The following is a 17,114-nucleotide window of genomic DNA, read 5'->3' as shown; positions in this document are numbered from 1 at the left end:
TCACACAGTTTTGATTCCGAAAAGCAAAGAGGAAGTCAAACTTCGCACGGTCACTGGATACAGACCAATCACACTAACAAACGCAGACTACAAAGTGCTGATGAAGGTGTTGACGAGACGACTCCAGGCTGTAATCCAGGATTTAATCGGCCCCAATCAAACATTTGGTATTAAAAACAGGACGATACACATGAACATCCATGTGGCCAGGAGTGTTTTAGAACTTTGTGATAGCGAATCCCTGCAGGTAGCCATGCTGCAGATAGATCTCGCTCAGGCATTTTACAGGGTTCCACATGACATCCTCTTTGATTTGTTGGACTATGTTGGTGTTGGTAAAGTTATACGCGATGGTGTAAAAATGGCGTAGAGAAACTGCACCACAAATCTTGTCATAAATGGTGAACTGTCGCGCCGTATAGATGTACGCTCATCTGTACGCCAAGGTTGTCCATTGTCGCCGCTGTTGTTCTCACTGTTCCTTGAACCACTCTGCCAGAAAATTTTGCAGAATGAAGAAATACGCGGTCTTGGCTTCCACACGTGTGAGTTTCGTGTGCTTGCTTACGCGGATGACGTTGCATTTTTTGCATTGGACAGGGAAAGCATTACGGCTGTACTGAAAACAACACAGAATTTTTGTGCCCAGAATGGGAGCATGTTAAACATAGATAAGTACATTGGTTTGTGGCATGGCGCATGGGACATGACTCCAGATGTATTTGAAACTGTTCACTGGTCCACTACACCGAGCACATATCTTGGGGTGCCTCTTGATTGCTATCGTGAAAGCGATTCGGTCTGGAGCAAGAACGCCGGGGAAATGAGAGATGACATCTAAATGGCGTGGGCGCTACCTTTCAGTGTTCGCGCGTGCCACGGTATGCAATGTTTTTCTAGCAGCAAAGATAATGTACATCTTGCAGGTTTTGTACTGTACACGGGTGAATATACAGAAGTTCCATCGCATCTTTGCGACATATATATGGAAGTCCAGTTGGTAGAGAACCTCCCGAACGAATCTTTTTCGGCGAGTCGCCGAGGGGGGTCTGTCCCTGTCTCACTTGTTTTTAAGCCAAGTGGTCATGCGGTTCATGTTTCTCCGCGAAAGAAGAAACCCTTTCCTGCAGTGTTTTGTTCAGTTTATGTTGCCAAATGCACTCCCAGACTTTGTAATCTCCTATGCCGGAGGTGGTCACTACAGTGTGTCCCGTTACCTCTGTGAGGTTGTCGCATCTTATCGATTCCTTGTCACCCGTTTTTCCAGAGAATATTTGGCAACTGTGAAGAAAAGGCAACTTAAGAAAGACTTATTACACGTCCTTTTTCCCGCTCCCTTGTATCGGTCGGCCTTTGGGGCCTAACCGGGACAAAATGTGTTAAAGAAGGTAAGAAGAATGTGGGTAACGCCTTCAGCAAAAACTTTCTTCTTTCAGCTGCACACAGGTACCTTACCTGTTAAAAGCTGGTTACATGAAAGAGACATGTACGTCCCGTGGGGCACCCATTGCCTTCTGTGTAGGAAGGAGGAAACAATTGACCATGTTTTTGTCGACTGTAATAATGCAATCTTCTTTTGGAACGTGTTGCAGCGAACCATAAAGAAAGATTTGCCGCTCACTCCGCACGGCATTAGGTTTCTGCCTGTCGAAGACGATGGAGCTCCATATGACACCATTTTTCTGCTTGGCTTGCATGCAGTGTGGCGTAGTGCCATGTCATATCGCCATTGCGATCCTGGAGCCAGATCTGTGTATCAATATTTTGTTGAGAGTGTCCTGAATATTTACGATGTGTTAAAAGACCGAGCTTTTGACGAAGAAATTGTATCCCTTTTCCGGAATCTATCCCAACTGAAGAAGTTGGAATAGTCGCTGGAAGCGAGGAGTGCTGTAGCCATGTAAATAGCCATGTAAATAGTCACATATGGTGTAATGCACTGTATTCCCACGCCTTTGAAGGCAATAAAGAAAAAAAAACCTGGCATGGCTGAGTGGTTTCGTGCTAGTCTCGCACTCCGGAGACCTGGGTTCGATTCCTGAACTCGACCAATTTCCTACTTGGTTTTATTTAATTATCTGGTCTGACTAGAAAGGTTAATTAGGCTGCTTGGTCAATTAAGCTATTAACTAACCTCAGTCCCACTTACTTGAAGCATCACTATACCATGCTTTTATTTGGTTGCATGGTTACTAGACAAAGTACAATTCGCGCACTGTGACGTCACGAACGTTCCGACCAATTGAAAAGCGTGACATTTCTGTCCACAACGTCTGCTTACAACGATGAGGCATTAAAGGCTTCCGCCTTAATAAACAAGACGCAACATCCTATGAGTTGAGACCCACAGCAAGAAACGAGAATCTCAGAATTAAAAAAAAATAGTTGTATATTTCGCCGATATCTGCCCAACGTAATTTCTTGTTTCGGTTATTATTTGTTCTTAGTGTAGCTATACAAGTACCCGCTAATTGTTAAAAAGCTACAGGGTAATATATTCATAACGCAAAACAATGAGTTTCACCGCCAAGAAAATTTTGCTTACCTATGCGGGTTGAGAGTGTGCATTGCAGTTGCTTGCAACATCGTCAAGTGGTGCTCACCCGGGACGAGGCCCCACTGTGAAGCGACTGCGACTTCGTCGTCAGTGCAGATTGAGAGGGCCACGTGCGTTCCTTCACTTGTTTTCTGGTAGCACTGGGAGATGTCAATCTGGAGAATGTAACCCTCGCCGCACAATTTCTCCCACATACGGATCATTGCCAGAACCCTTAGAACATCTAGCCGCATACCGTTTGAATAGAAGTTACGCCATTCTTTGCTTAGACATGGACATACTGTGCCAGTTTTAATCTGCTGCTCCATATCAGAGAAAAAGTTAATGCTTTTCAGTGTTGCTGTTGTGCTGCGTACAGAGGTGATACTAGACTGCACATAATTTCCCAGCACCATCATGCCAAGGACCCAGGCAGCGGGAGCTAGACCACGAAAAGAGGGACTCCAATTCAGTGATGTAGGCAGGCCACTTTTAAGAAACGTACAGGTGAAAAATAGAAAAAAGCACGAACTGCTGGGGCTCTGCAGATTGCTGAATAGAAGGCGCCAGCGAATGTTCAAGTACAACGCAAGGAAGAACCCAACTAATATCAGGGAAACAACGAAATGAAGGAGAGCAGTCCAAGAGTCCATGAAGGTGAACCTCTCAGCCCTACGAAGGGACGTGTAAAAGCAAAGTGGAGCAGGAGCATAGAGTGCATATAAGAATAATTCCCCTATCTGCAGAGCACCGGCTCCGACAGGAACAACACTGAAGTCAACGAGCTTGCTGCTTACTTCATGCCAGTCTCCGCCTTCAGTCGCATCAATGGTGTTGTTCAGCGTCCTGTAAGCGTCTACCAATGCCAAAGCTTCTGGCTTTGTCTTAATGTCTCCGTCCGCACCACCGGTAATAGACGCGATTACTCTGTACTTCTGCCCTTTGGTGAATGTTCCCTCCAATTTCTTGCGGACAAAGACTTGCGACGGGTGGACCGTTTTTCGAATCCCACATCGCCGAAATCGGTCCTCAGGAACGTTGACGTCATCGTCACCCACACTGATTACTTGGCAGAGTCCACGAGGAAATTCACGCAGCGCGTCTCTATGCGAATCCGCCGAAACAATCAACAAGTTGCGCGCTTCGTTTACTACGAAGGTTTCAAGCAGAGACTTTCTGGTCAGTGGCACCTTACGCCATGAAGGGGGCAGAAATACTATTCTTTTCTGATGCGCGAATTCCGCTATGTTTTTGCGGTATACTCCGCATCTCCTTCCGCGTACGAAACCTCGAAATTCACACTGTATCTGATAATGAGAAGTACTGACAAATTTCAGTGCAATGGGAGAATGCTTAGTGATTTGGCGAAGCTTACTCGTGTCTAGCAATGTGTACAGCATTACTGGTCTTGAAGTATACGATTTTGACGCCGCCATTACGGTTAACAGGGGATCCTGCGTTTTCATGCCCTTCACAAGGACACTCGAGAGGACATATGTTTGAAATGTTAGGACAATTAGACCGATTTTGCAGCTCAGATCTATTTCTGGCAAAACTGGTGACAGAGTTTCGATAAACAGCAGAGTATACTAATGGAAGGATTGCAGACCATCAAATTTGGGGCCTAGTAGCGTTTCAGTTTCAACTAACAAACCTATGCTCATTTGCACTGACCGCGTTCTGCAACTGCGCGCCATGACAGAAAGTCGCCCTAATCTTGGCTGCTTCAGAAGTCGCGTTTCTCCTTAATGTTATTATTTCACGTCTGCTCCCGCCTGGGGGATATTTGCGGCAGGGTATGTAACTTCGTTGCACGCTCTGTTTCGGAGGTTGAGGGGAAGGATGAGGTATTTTGAATCCCAGCGTCCTACTTTTTCTTATAGAAACAAGAAAAAAACTTTTAGCTAGTGAAAAGTAGACTTTTGTTGCTCCATCCAAACTTCGGCTTTAAAACGTCATTTCGTTCTCCTTCTTTAAAAGTAGTTGCTCTCCTCAAACAAGATCTTACCACTGCCGATACAGCTTAGTACACTTCATATCGAGAAAAGTTCACCTGTGCATCTACCTCTTCCGGAAAGAGTGTACGTTTCTCTTAGCATCACAATTAATGGCGCTCCTCACACTTTACAAAAGCTGTTTCTGAATCCTTTTCGATCAATTAATGAAGTCTTTGCCGGAATGAACTCCACTTGCGGCCAACCGCTCCTGACTCCCCGAAACGTGCCACTATGTCTGGCCCACTTTTTGCATGTCCCGCTCTTCAGTCCATTTTTCTTTTCAGCATTGAATATTTCAGGAGATTAGGATTTCGTCTAGCGCTCGCTGTAAGGCACGCTCTCCATCAAATTAGCGAAGCAGTGCGCACGATATCAACGAGGAGCCACTTTGAATACGAACAGAGGGGATCGAAACTGTGGCCTGTTTTCCAGCGTCGTTCGGCGCCGCCAGTGAATCAATATCAACACAAAAAGAGTGAGGTGACAAATGTACCATGGCACCATTGCCACAAATAGAGAACTTTTGTTGGCAATGTGAAATGAGTAAAAATTTTTCCGGCTGGCGAGCACAATTATCACGATCACTTAGCGAATTGCGTCCTTATTACAGAGCAATCCAGATGCGAAAACACCAGTGGAGATTTAAGGGCATATTAAAGAGCCCCAACTGATCAATCGAGTACCACTCCAAAAAAACATCATTTTATACGAAAGCAGTCCGTCGTTTAGCGAAAAAAAGCTATGCTAAAAATGCATTTCGAACGTGTAGTATTAATCTCGTATTAACTTTATATTTTTGTCTGTATGTTTAAATTGCAATACAGATGTTTTCTAAGTATGCAAGGAGTAATATTTTGAATATTGTTATGAGTACATCAAAAATATCGCTTTTGCCCCTTTAGCATATTTATTATATATTTAAAATATACTAAAGATATACATTAATTGCATTATTACTTTGAATGTACACTAAAAATATTGTGACACCCACGAAAAGGCGATACCTATTGTGCATGGTCAGCGTTGCTGACTAAGCCGAAGTTGAGGAGAACGAGGTTGGTGGCGTCTCGTGCTCGGCAAGCGCACCCTGGCCAATCCCCCGCCGTGGGTATGTGCCATTCAGCCCGAGTACATCATCATCATCATCATCAAGCGGACCCAGCTGTTTTCAATCCTCCGTCCCGCTTCAACCTCTCTCTATCCTCTGCTTCAACCTCGCCGGAGTCGTCGCCTTTCTGGTCTGCCGCCTTCTGTGCTGATGATGTCCCTGGACGGCGATGCTCCGAGGTCTGTGCCCAGCAGTTCATGGCACCATTTCCGGGAGCCACGGCCGTTCGCCGGCTCAACAAGCGAGGACATGGATGAATGGCTTACCCACTACCAACGGGTGACCCGCTACAATAAGTGGAACTCTTCCGCTCGACTTGCCAACGTCGTCTTTTCCATAACCGACACGGCCCTAACGTGGTACGGCAACCACGAGAATTCATTTACGAGATGGGACCGCTTTATAGAGGAGCTAAAGAAGTGTTTCGGCGACTCTGTCAAGAAGAAGAAGCGGGCTGAACGCTGCTCGCTGCTGTTGGGTTGCGGCTAAGTACCAGGCGGTGCTGAGTTATTCCTCGAATTTCTGCTTGATTTCTTGTGTTTTCTTCCTATTTTGCAGGGTGACTGAACGCGGGAACGTGGACTGATGTCCACAAACTCTCCCGGCCAGGGGAACACCCCCTGGTCAGCTTGTCTCGCCCCCGATGAGCTGCCTCTTGATTGTTTCCTCCGTGGCGGAGTTAGCAGCATACCGGTTGCTCTCGTCCCCGCGGATGAGGGCTCCATCAAGCTGAATAACCCCGAGGCTGTTCAGGCTGCGCTTAAATCTACCACCCCCCATTACATGAAGATTACTGACGTCCGGCAGTTCGGCCGTGGAGGGATCGTATTCAGATCGCCAGACCAGGCATGCGTAGCCGACCTGCTGAAGTGTTCGTCGTTTGCCAATCACCCGGTGAGCGCGTTCATACCTCCACATCTGGCGTGTTCGAAAGGGCTAGTCCGTGGCGTAGACCCACGGCTAAGCGCGTCCGAGACATTAGAAAAGCTCACTTCGGCTGGCGTGATCGCCATTCACCGATGCAGTCGTGTGGTGGATGGAACAAAGGTACCGACGGAGACTGTTATTGCTACATTTGCGGGGCTGTCCTGTCCATCTGAAGTTAAGGTGTGGCCTTTGATTTTCCGTGTGGATCAATTTACATCTCGGCCCCTTCAGTGCCGTAATTGCTGGAGGTTTGGCCATAGCGCCAAGGCCTGTAAATCGAGTTTTCGCTGCTGTGGGTGCGGAGAGAGCCACGACCCCGCTGGGTGTTCTGCTCAACAAGAGAAATGCTGTTTGTGTGGCGGTGGACACTCAGCAAGCCATTCCGAATGGCCAGCGCGGGCTGAGGAAGTGCAAGTACTAGAGTTGATTGACAAGCGCAGGTGCTCAAGACGTGAGGCAGTTGCAGTCATCAAAGATAGGACATCTGGCTATGCAAGTGTGGCAGCGCGGCATGCAACCGTTGTGGATTCCTCCTTGTCGCAAGCGATTGCGGCGGCGGTGGAGAAAGCAATGGCAAGTGCCATGGATCGCATAGTTGAAAATCTGTCCGCGTGCATTTCGCAGGTCATGGCATCCCAAATATCCACTTTATTGCAAGCTTCTATTGCCCCCCTTTGTGGCACAATCACTTCTCCATTGGTTGCACCTCCCCAACCTTCTGTGCCCGTGACTTCCAATCCACTGAGTCAGACTCAAGCACAGCCTTCGTCTATCCCTACAACCAGTTATTCACATCACAATGAGACAGAACTCTCATCTGAAGAGTGCGTTGATATGGAGACTGAGATGCGTGCTCAAAAGCGCAGTGCGTCTCCGATAGGTGGTGCTAGTCCGTCTTGCTCTCAGTCGAAGAATAAAAAGAATCACCCTAGATCTGCACCCAAAGGCAGCATTTTGGATCAGGCGGTCTCCGCTGCGGCCCTTTCGGCGACATAGGGTCGTTGAAGGTGTTGCAGTGGAACTGCCGGTCTATTTTTTCTGCTTCAACAGATTTAGTTTGTTTAATCAGTAAATTAAGTCCAGATTTAATTGCTCTTCAGGAAACGTGGCTCTCTAAAGATTCTAGGTACAATTTACAAAATTATCGTAATTTCAGGCTTGACCGGCCCTCAAGAGGTGGTGGGTTGCTATTGTTCGTATCCACAAAATTTTGCCACAGGGCAACTGTGTCATTTGAATATATGGACAGGCAGTGCGAAATTCAGGCACTTGATCTCAATATTCCTGGATATCAGCCACTCACTCTGGCTAATGTATATTTTCCAACAGGTGTGCATGACGTTCGGCCTCTTGACTCGTTTTTATCTAGTTGCAGGAAACAGGTTTTAATTGTTGGAGACATCAACTCGCATCATGTTTCGTGGGGGTTTCGTACAGATCGCTGCGGTACGCTCTTATGGGACTGGGCTTGTGTGAATAACCTCATATGTTTAAATTCGGGTCTCCCCACATTTGTCCGTGGTCAGGCTCGCTCAGCGTTAGACTTGTCATTTTCTTCCCCCGGAATAACTGTGTCCTCTTGGGCGCCAGTTGACTGTGCCTCCAATAGTGATCACCTTCCGATCAGCTTCCAAGTTATGTGCCAGTTGACCTCTCCTAACAGCACACGGCGCACATTCATAAATTACAACAGTTTTAAAAATGCCCTCAAAGCAGACCTTCAGGAATTATCTCATTCCAACAGTGGAGATAATGCCATCCGCATTTGTTCAATTTTGGATGGAGCTCGTAAAGAATCGGAGTTCTTGGTTCAGGCACATAAGGGAACATCGCCGTGCCTTTGGTGGAACGCAGAGTGCGCTCGCGATTATAGGCGCCGAAAGGCTGCTTGGAAGAAACTTCTCCATAATCAGTGTCCCAAAAACTGGATCGATTATAAGTTCGTTGCAGCTACGTTTAAGCGCACCGTATCTCGTGCAAAGGAGTTGCACGATACTGAACGCTACGAATTCCTTTCAAAATCTGGTAATAGGCGCGCTTTATTCAATTACCTAAAATCCAGGAAACTAGTCTCGTCCACCATGAACGCTGTCTCCCTAGTTCAGTCACCGGCTGAACTTGCACAGTCCCTTGAAGAGATAGGCAGAGGTCTTGAGCGCCAGTTTACGGCTCTTCTTCCTTCTCCTCAGAGATTTCTTGCCACTTTGGACGATTTCGAGGAGGTCACCCTCACTGAGCTCTCGAACACTGTATCCCGCCTTCCACCCGCGGCCCCTGGCCCTGATGGTGTGACTTCTTCTATGATTAAAATTTTGTTCGAGGAATATCCCACCGACTTACTGGCGCTTATAAATTACTCTCTTAAGGGGCCATGGATTCCAAATGAGTGGCGTTCAGCAAAGATTATCCCGTTGCTTAAAAAGCAGGGAGATGGTTATGTGTTAGACAATATAAGGCCAATTTCTTTTAACTTCGAATCTCGTTAAGTTAATTGAGAGGGTGTTGCATGGTAGAATAATGTCTGTTATTTCAGAGACTGGGTTGTTGAACCCTTGCCAGATTGGTTTCAGACCAGGATGCTCTATATGGTGTGCCCATACCGATCTGGAGAGCCGCATACAGTTAGCTCGGCGCCGAAACCAATACGCAGCGCTTGTTACTTTAGATGTATTAAAGCCTATGACAGCGTTGAGCACAGGACGCTCTTGCAAAGACTGCAGGCAGTAGGACTTCCGAGATACTTTGTGGCTTGGGTTGCTGAATTCCTTGCTGACAGGGAATTTTACTGCTTTCAGAACGGTGTTTCATCAAGCAAATTTCGACAAGCGAGAGGAGTGCCCCAAGGGGCGGTCCTCTCCCCTGTACTTTTTAACATCTTACTCAGCAGTATTCCCTGCAGTCCTCAGGTGTCCACTTATGTGTATGCTGATGACATCGCCTTTTTTGCTTCAGAGAACGACATTTCCTCTTTGTAGCAGTCCTTACAGTCCTACCTGAATGTCCTAGACCAATGGTTAGGAGACATTAATCTGTCCCTTAATGTCAATAAATGTGCTTTATTGGTTTTTCCGCTCTCTCGTCCAGTTAATATCTCTATTGTTTACCGGAACCATGTAATTCCTCAAGTGCAAAGTGTCAAATACCTCGGAGTAATTTATGATCCTTCTCTTTCCTGGGGGGCCCATATCGAGCAGATCACTGTGAAAGGAGTCCGAGCAGTCGGTATGCTGCGCAGGCTGAGCAGTGTTCGTTCTGGCATGAGAAGGCACTCACTTCTTATGATTTATAGAATGTACGTCCGTCCAGTCTTAGAGTTCGGCTGTGTTTTATTCTCTGGTGCACCAGCGTATAAACTTCGCCCCTTGATTCTCTTGGAGCGGGAGGCGTTGCGCCTTTGTTTGGGCCTTCCAAAATTTGTGGCGAATTCCGTTTTGTACCTGGAAGCGCGTACTCCATCATTGACTTCTAGATTTCGGCTCTTAACGGTGAAAACGTTCGTAAGAATGTGCGATTCTTCGCTCCATGCCTCCAATTTGATCTTCCTTCGTCAGCCTAGGCTATTTTTCAACGAAACCTGGTCTCGTTTCCGTACCCCTCAGATATGTTTGGTGCAATCCCTCCTGGACCCCGGAATTTCCCCCCGGATCCCGGGACCCCGGGACCCCGGATCCTGGAATTTCGGACATCCGTCCGGTATGCGCCAACTCATCTATTCAGATTGTCTTCGATGACATCTTTCCAAAACATGCAAAGTTAATGCCTTTTCATTTGCTCAGCGGTTTATTGCAGGATTACCTGCTGTGCTTTAAATCTCATGTGCTCATAGCGACAGACGCCTCACAGTGTGAAGAAAAGGCCGGTGTTGGCATTTTCTCCATCTCCCTTGACTGGTCATTCTCACTCCGCCTTCCCGATTACACCCCTATTTATTTGGCCGAATTTCTAGCAGTAGTCTTAGCGTTGCGCAAATTAAACAGCTCCTTGTCTTCTGTCATAATGATGACAGATTCATTATCGTTGTGTTCATCTCTCACCGCGCCTACAACATCTCAGGCACTTCGGTTACTCAAATGCTTGGTTCCACCCCACGTGTGTTCATTACGGTTGGTCTGGGTGCCTGGGCACAGAGGAATCCATTTGAATGAGGTTGCTGGTACCCTGGCGAAGGCATCTCTTCAAGGCCCAGTCGTATCTGTGCTTCCACCCAGCGCATATATTACCGCGGCCAGGTTTCGCAGGTATCTGCTCTTGAAAGAATTCGCAGCATCCGCTCTGACCTCCTCTCCCGAATTCCGGCATCTCATTTACCCGTGGTGCAGTAAAGGATGGCGATCACGCAAGCTTGAGGTTTCCTTCACGCGTCTACGTTGTCGCGTGCCTCTTTTAAACTTCTACCTTTATAGATCTGGTCTGGTGGTCTCCCCATTGTGCCCGTTCTGCGGAGAACCCGAAACGATAGATCATTTCTTGTTGACCTGCAGCCGTTTCTCCTCTTTGCAGAGCCGCCTGCTGGAGCTTCCGTTACGACAGCTTGGTCTAAGTCTGTCAGCTGGGGTTGTTCTGTCTCTTGGGGCTTCCTCCCTTGGGCACAGCAACTGGAATGTGCTCTCCGCCATGCAAAACTTCCTTACAGACACTAAACGGCTGCCGTCTTAAGCTGTGCTCTTTCTCATGATCAATATTTGTCTGGAATGAAAGCTTTCTGAAACGTGGAATATTTAGCCCCGTTCTCTATTTCAGTCACCGATCTCACAGCATTTGTTTAGCCTATTTCAATTACACATCTGAGATCCTTTCATTTATTTCCTAATTGCTATTATTATCATGATTATTTTATTTTTCCCCACCATTATTTTCTTGTTTAACATTTTGTACACCTATCAGTTGCCGCCTGTGTCTTGGCCAATCCCCCGCAGTGGGTATGCGCCATTTTCTAGAGGACAACAACAACAACAACGACTCAGCTTCCAGGAGAGACCTGTACAAAGTACATTGAAGAAATCATAAAGTTATGCAAGGTCGTCTCTCCAGGCATGATTGAAGAGGATAAAGTGGGCCACCTGCTTAAAGAATTTGCAGAAGACATTTATAATTTTCTCAGTTTCTGCAGTTTTGTTTACGCGGACTGCCGATTTGTTAGAATTGGAGCATACTGCCACAAAATTCGGCGCATATTCGAAATAACTGGCGGCACGCAGAAGCAATCTCACCGGCGCGCATCGTTAAAACAGTGGAGAAGGAACGCCGGAGAGTGCCTAGCCTTATGTGTGTTGCTGCTCCCTCCACCTAGGTGCAGGCATCCAGGTGCCGGCATTGTTCCAGAATGCTGGAGTAATTTGTGCTCATTGCTGATGGGAAGTGCATAGCCTGGAGTGTGCTAAGTGATGCCCTCTCCCCTTCAATTGTGCGCTGGTGACGGCTCAACGCAAGAAGGATCTGGAAGTTTCTCGAAGCCAGTCTCCGCGCCTGACCAATGGGTACGCGCTCCCGGAGTAAGAGGGAGAAGGAAGTTGCACAGCTGATACTGTGTGTATGTTCGTGCCTGCTATGGCTCGAAGAACGATTAGACGCGGGGCGTGCCTATAAATGGTGTTGACCGTTGTCAATCAACCCGAACCGCTGTTGAAGCTTCAGAGAAGCGCGCCGGCTCGATTCCAAGGAAAACACCACTTGCCCATCCATGGACGAGCGAGGCAGCGTTCGCCAGGCAGCGGGACGGCTTCGTCGTGAACCTCTAGTCATCGGACTGTCGTAGTGACCGGTGAACAAATTGTGGTTAGTTTGTTTGCCTCTCTCTTGCGTTAGTGCACTCTGAGGGCAATATTTATTTTTTATTGTAATCTCCCTCAAGTGTTACATTGCACGAGTTGCATTGTATTGTGAATAACTTTGTATGTGCTCGCTCGAGTGATTGTGAATCCTCTGTATCAGCTCTTTGCTGTATAAACTTTTGTTTCGTTTTTGAACCATTGCTTCCACCCATTCTCTGGCTTGTGACCAGCCAAAGCTGGACACAAAACGACCAACCACCTTGGAACTTGGTGGCTGGTCTCTGATCTAGCTTGCCACGCTGAATCGAGGGAATCTTTGTGGCCGAGACCGCTACCCCCGCACGCTCTCAGAGTGTTTGGGAACGCACGCATAAGTGCGTGAAGTGGTGACATATTACTTGGAAGAATTAATCTCGTATTTATAAAAGTACACTTTAAATCATTACCAATATGAAAATGCGGTTTTCCGAAACGCGATTTCGAGCACTAGATTGTTCAACGGCAGCTTGAAGTGTCCTGCAAATATGTTCACGCGGGCTACCCATTTGTTAGAATTGAAGTATACTTTGTATGACTTCATTTCGCACTTACGAAAGTGCACTTTAAATATATCACCCACATACAAATGCCATTTTTTGAAATGTGATATCGAGCGCTGGATTGTTCTAGGAAATCTAGAAAAGTGCTGCAAATATGTTTAAAAGGACTGCCCATTTGTTGGAATTGAAGCATTCTTCGGACGTATGAATTTCATATTTACAAAAGTGCACTTTCAATACATTGACAAGATGCAAGAACCATATACATATTTTTCACTTATTTGAAACGTGCTCTAAGCATGCTTTGATTGTGGTATGTTTGGCAGATTTAGAATATGTATTTCAAATACCAAGCATGAAGTTTCAAGAACCTATTTCCTGCGTTTTCTAGTGCATTCGTGAATACGAAATATGTTTAAAATACAATATGCCTGCTGGACGGCTTCGTCGTGAACCTCTGCTCTTCGGAGTGACGCAGGGCCTGGTGAACAAACTGTGTTTTATTTGTTTGTCTCTATATTGTGTACGCGACCTCTCATTAGCACGTGATCCGTTCGTCGCCATCCATGGCCGAAAAGCGGATGATGTCATGACGCTGGTGTATGCTGTCACAACACATCTAAGCTAGCATGTAAAGCCATATATGATGAAATGAAACCTATCATCTATGAGAGTCAATACTCATAGTCATAGTCTTTCTGCAACACATCATAAATCAGCATTTTACAAGTAATATAATTCAAGGGGTTGAGAGTTTCAACAAATCTATGTAGTCATGATGCATTGTCACAGACATGACTCATGACTCATCAGCCTCAAGCATAGTATATTACTAAGCACTTACTTCTGCAAGGTAGAATGACTCAGCACATTACAAGCAACCTATGGAAGGTGCACAGAGTTTGTACAAAGTATGCATAGTGATGCCTCGTTGTCATTATCATCGTGGGTCATTATCATGGCCCACAGTGATTCTTCAGCCCAGCATAACTCTGCACTTGTTTTCGCATTCTGAGATGTAAGCAGTCTTCGGAAAAAAAAAAAAAACTTGCCATACTTATGTCGTCCAGCAGCGTTTGGACCCTTGGTGGGCGGCCAGATATTTTCGCTTCCCGCTTCTTCCGACCACTTGGCCATGGCACTGATTTTTTTTTTCGCGCGCAAAATCCCCCCTTAATTGAAACTTCCAAACATAACAGACTCAAACTACCGGGCTGCAGAATAAAGTCGCGTCATACCCCCCCCCCCCTTCATCGCCATCACAAGCAACAAAATTCTAAGTCATACACGCATGCAACAACATAGCGTAACCTGCTTGCAATTTATTCCTGTACAGCTTACACACGCCGCACCAAACCGCACTGTTCGTAGAAAACAGACTTCGATGTTCGTGATGATTTCGCTAGTAGATCCGGACACAAAGAAATACGAGGCACAATCTTCAAGAGGACGATACAACCATTTACGCTTCAGACAAATCCACCACCACACTTCAGCATAAACTTAACATAGACCTAAATAATATCAGCCAGTGGTGCAAAAATAACATGCTGCAAATGAACCCCAAAAAAACAACTTTCATGCTATTTCACTCTCCTCTCAGAATCATAAATATTCCACCATCACTAACACTTGATAACCATGCACTGCATATTTCCGAATCTTTCAGATTCCTTGGGGTCACTTTAGATAAGCACTTGAAGTTTCATCTCCATGTCCAATCACTCATGCATAAGGTTTCCTTCGGCATTCATATCATAATCAAAACACGTGCATACTTTCAACCGCACATCTTACGTTCATTATATTATGCATATATCCACAGTCACCTTAGCTACTGTTTGTCCTGCTGGGGAAATGCATATTTCACTCATATTGAAAGACTTCAGCGCCTTCAGAATCAGGCCATCAGGCTCATGTCATTCAGTTCATTCCTAACACACTCTTTACCACTTTATCATAGCTTGCGCATACTTCCACTTCAACAGTTATTCACTGTGAAATTATCCATCATTATCTACAAGGTAATTAATCATCATGCTCATATTGATGGCTTTCCTGATCAGGTTATAAATACTAATTCTACTAGGTTTCAACAGCGTAATAATCTTCTTCTACCTAAAGTGAGGACTAATTATGGAAAAATTACCACAATATTTGCCGGCATATCCTGTTGGAATACTTTGCCATGTGAAATTAAAGCGTTGTTTACTGTTCACTCATTTCATCACCGCATTAAAGAGTACTTAATTAATTTCCTTTGTAGTTCACACGCCTAAACAGTAGTAATCCTTGTTTAAAGTCTCATTTTCTTTGCATTATGTTACAAAGTTGTTGCTGTATATACTTATTGTTCCGTTTTTCACACATAACATTGTAAATTTTTTTGTAGATTGCTTATTTATGCTAATTGATACACTGCCTTCTATTCTTTGCAATTTTACCCCACTTGATTTGTTCTAGGAGGTCCCCCCGACAGTCGTGTACTATGGGACCTCCTTCTGTACTGATTTTATTGTATTTGTATTACTATGTGCGTATTAAATAAACTTGAAACTTGAAACTTGAAACTTGAAACTTGAAACTTGAAACTTGAAAAAAATGAGATCACTGCGGCGACCCGCATTGGGAGAAAGCGAAAACATTGACGCCTCCTCGCCAATCGTCGCCTCTCTTTGTTATTTTCTGTTTTGATTTGTTAAATAATTTAACTACTGAATTCGAATAATTATTGGATTATTTAGTTAAAGATCGATTTATTTACTCTGATTATACTTCAATCAACCATTTTGTTTTATTTTTTTCAAATCTGGGGTCTTGGTTGTTTCCCCTTCACCTACTGTATCCCCGTCCTACTTAAGCGATGCGCGGCACTGGCCCCCCATGGCACGACGTAGGAGGTGGCGCGCGCCAAGCCCGAATCATTCTGCCTTTTTAGGCTTCGAGCGGGTGCATCCCAAAACAGCACCACCGCGCAAGTCCGACAATTTCTTCGTCACTGCGGTGAGCATGCGTGCGATCTGGCCAGGAACTAAATAAAGGCCGAGCGAGCAACGTACGAAGAAGTTGAGCGCGGGAGCATGGCCCGTGCACTTAGTGGTTCCGGCGGCGCGGACCAGTCGCCGGACAGACGTTCGCGGTTCGCTTCGGCGGAAACGCCGTCCTTCCCAGCTACTTCACCGCGGGCCACTACCGGCAGCGTCACAGAAGTACTTGGCGTGAGTGGCTGCGACACCGGCGGCGATTTCATATGTCTAGCGTAGGGTCTTGTCTTTCGTCGCTCAGTTAGAGCCGGCCCTCCGTTGCGGAGCTCGGGCTCTGCTGAGTTGGCCATGTAGTGTAAACAGTGCCCCTTTCCTTGCACCTCGGTGCGAGTGAATTTAGTTTCTTATTCATCTGTGTGTTTTTCCGTTAGCCCGCAATAAACGGTTTTCTCTGTGCTTGTGGTGTGTCACTCGTCGGGCGATACCTTGGCTCGCAACCCCCCGCTATAGGGGACGTTCTCTCAGCGTCGTTGTAATATGTCCTAGAACAAACCATCATGCTGCAGAATACGACAATATTCAATGGTATTGTGATCGGAGCCCCAGCCGATGGTGACAGACGAGCCAGGTAGGCGTCATGAAGATACCTTGACCAAGGGCGTGGTTGTTCGGAGAGGGCGCAAGAAACGCTGGCCACGGGCGGCTTCTGGCGACGGCGTCGCCGTGAGTAAAGGCACCTAATCCTCTTCGCCAGTGATGCGGAATGCGGTGCTTCTCCCGGACTGCGCTTTCTCGTGGATCGGCGGAGGAGACACCAAGTAGCGGCGACGGCGGCGCCAACCCGCCGCCCCCTTGACCCTATGCAGCCCGACAAAGCGGTGGTGGACATGGCTAACTCGTCCTTCCCTCTTGAAGAGTTCACCTTGTCATCATACCTCATATCTCCCACCGTCAGGATCATCGCATAGAGGCCAACTACCCTTTCAGCATAATCGGCCGGCGGAAGACCGCAGTTCGCGACTGCAGGGCGCCAAGGTTCCTCCTTGCCTGTGTGTGTGTTTATGTGGTATGTGCGTGGTCACGTGATGAGTGCGTAGTGAGTGCTCACGTGGTGAGTGCGGCAGCTATCAAGGGGCTAGAGGCTCATTGGACGTTCGACCAACAATGGGATAGCTCGGTCCCGGTGGACTGCCAACGGTATTTAAGCCGCAATCTGGCGTGTTCCAGCGCGCTTCAATTCTGACTTTTGGTC

At 46.5% G+C, this 17,114-nt stretch overlaps 1 protein-coding gene across 1 annotated transcript in view; it reads right to left on the bottom strand.

Moving 5' to 3' along the window:
• LOC149343409 (uncharacterized) overlaps positions 1-17,114 on the bottom strand; it is a 45,674-nt gene that overhangs the window by 16,959 nt on the left and 11,601 nt on the right. Inside the window, exon 3 of the mRNA XM_089542387.1 lies at positions 2,546-2,697. Within this exon, the coding sequence (XP_089398513.1) occupies positions 2,546-2,697 (152 nt within the window). The remainder of the gene's footprint in view (positions 1-2,545; positions 2,698-17,114) is intronic.

Source organism: Amblyomma mixtum, chromosome 5 (genome assembly GCF_055824585.1).
Source record: "Amblyomma mixtum isolate Tamu chromosome 5, ASM5582458v1, whole genome shotgun sequence".
NCBI lineage: Eukaryota > Metazoa > Arthropoda > Arachnida > Ixodida > Ixodidae > Amblyomma > Amblyomma mixtum.
The sequence above is the reverse complement of the archived record's forward strand: the minus strand, read 5'-3'. Positions and strand labels throughout refer to the sequence as shown.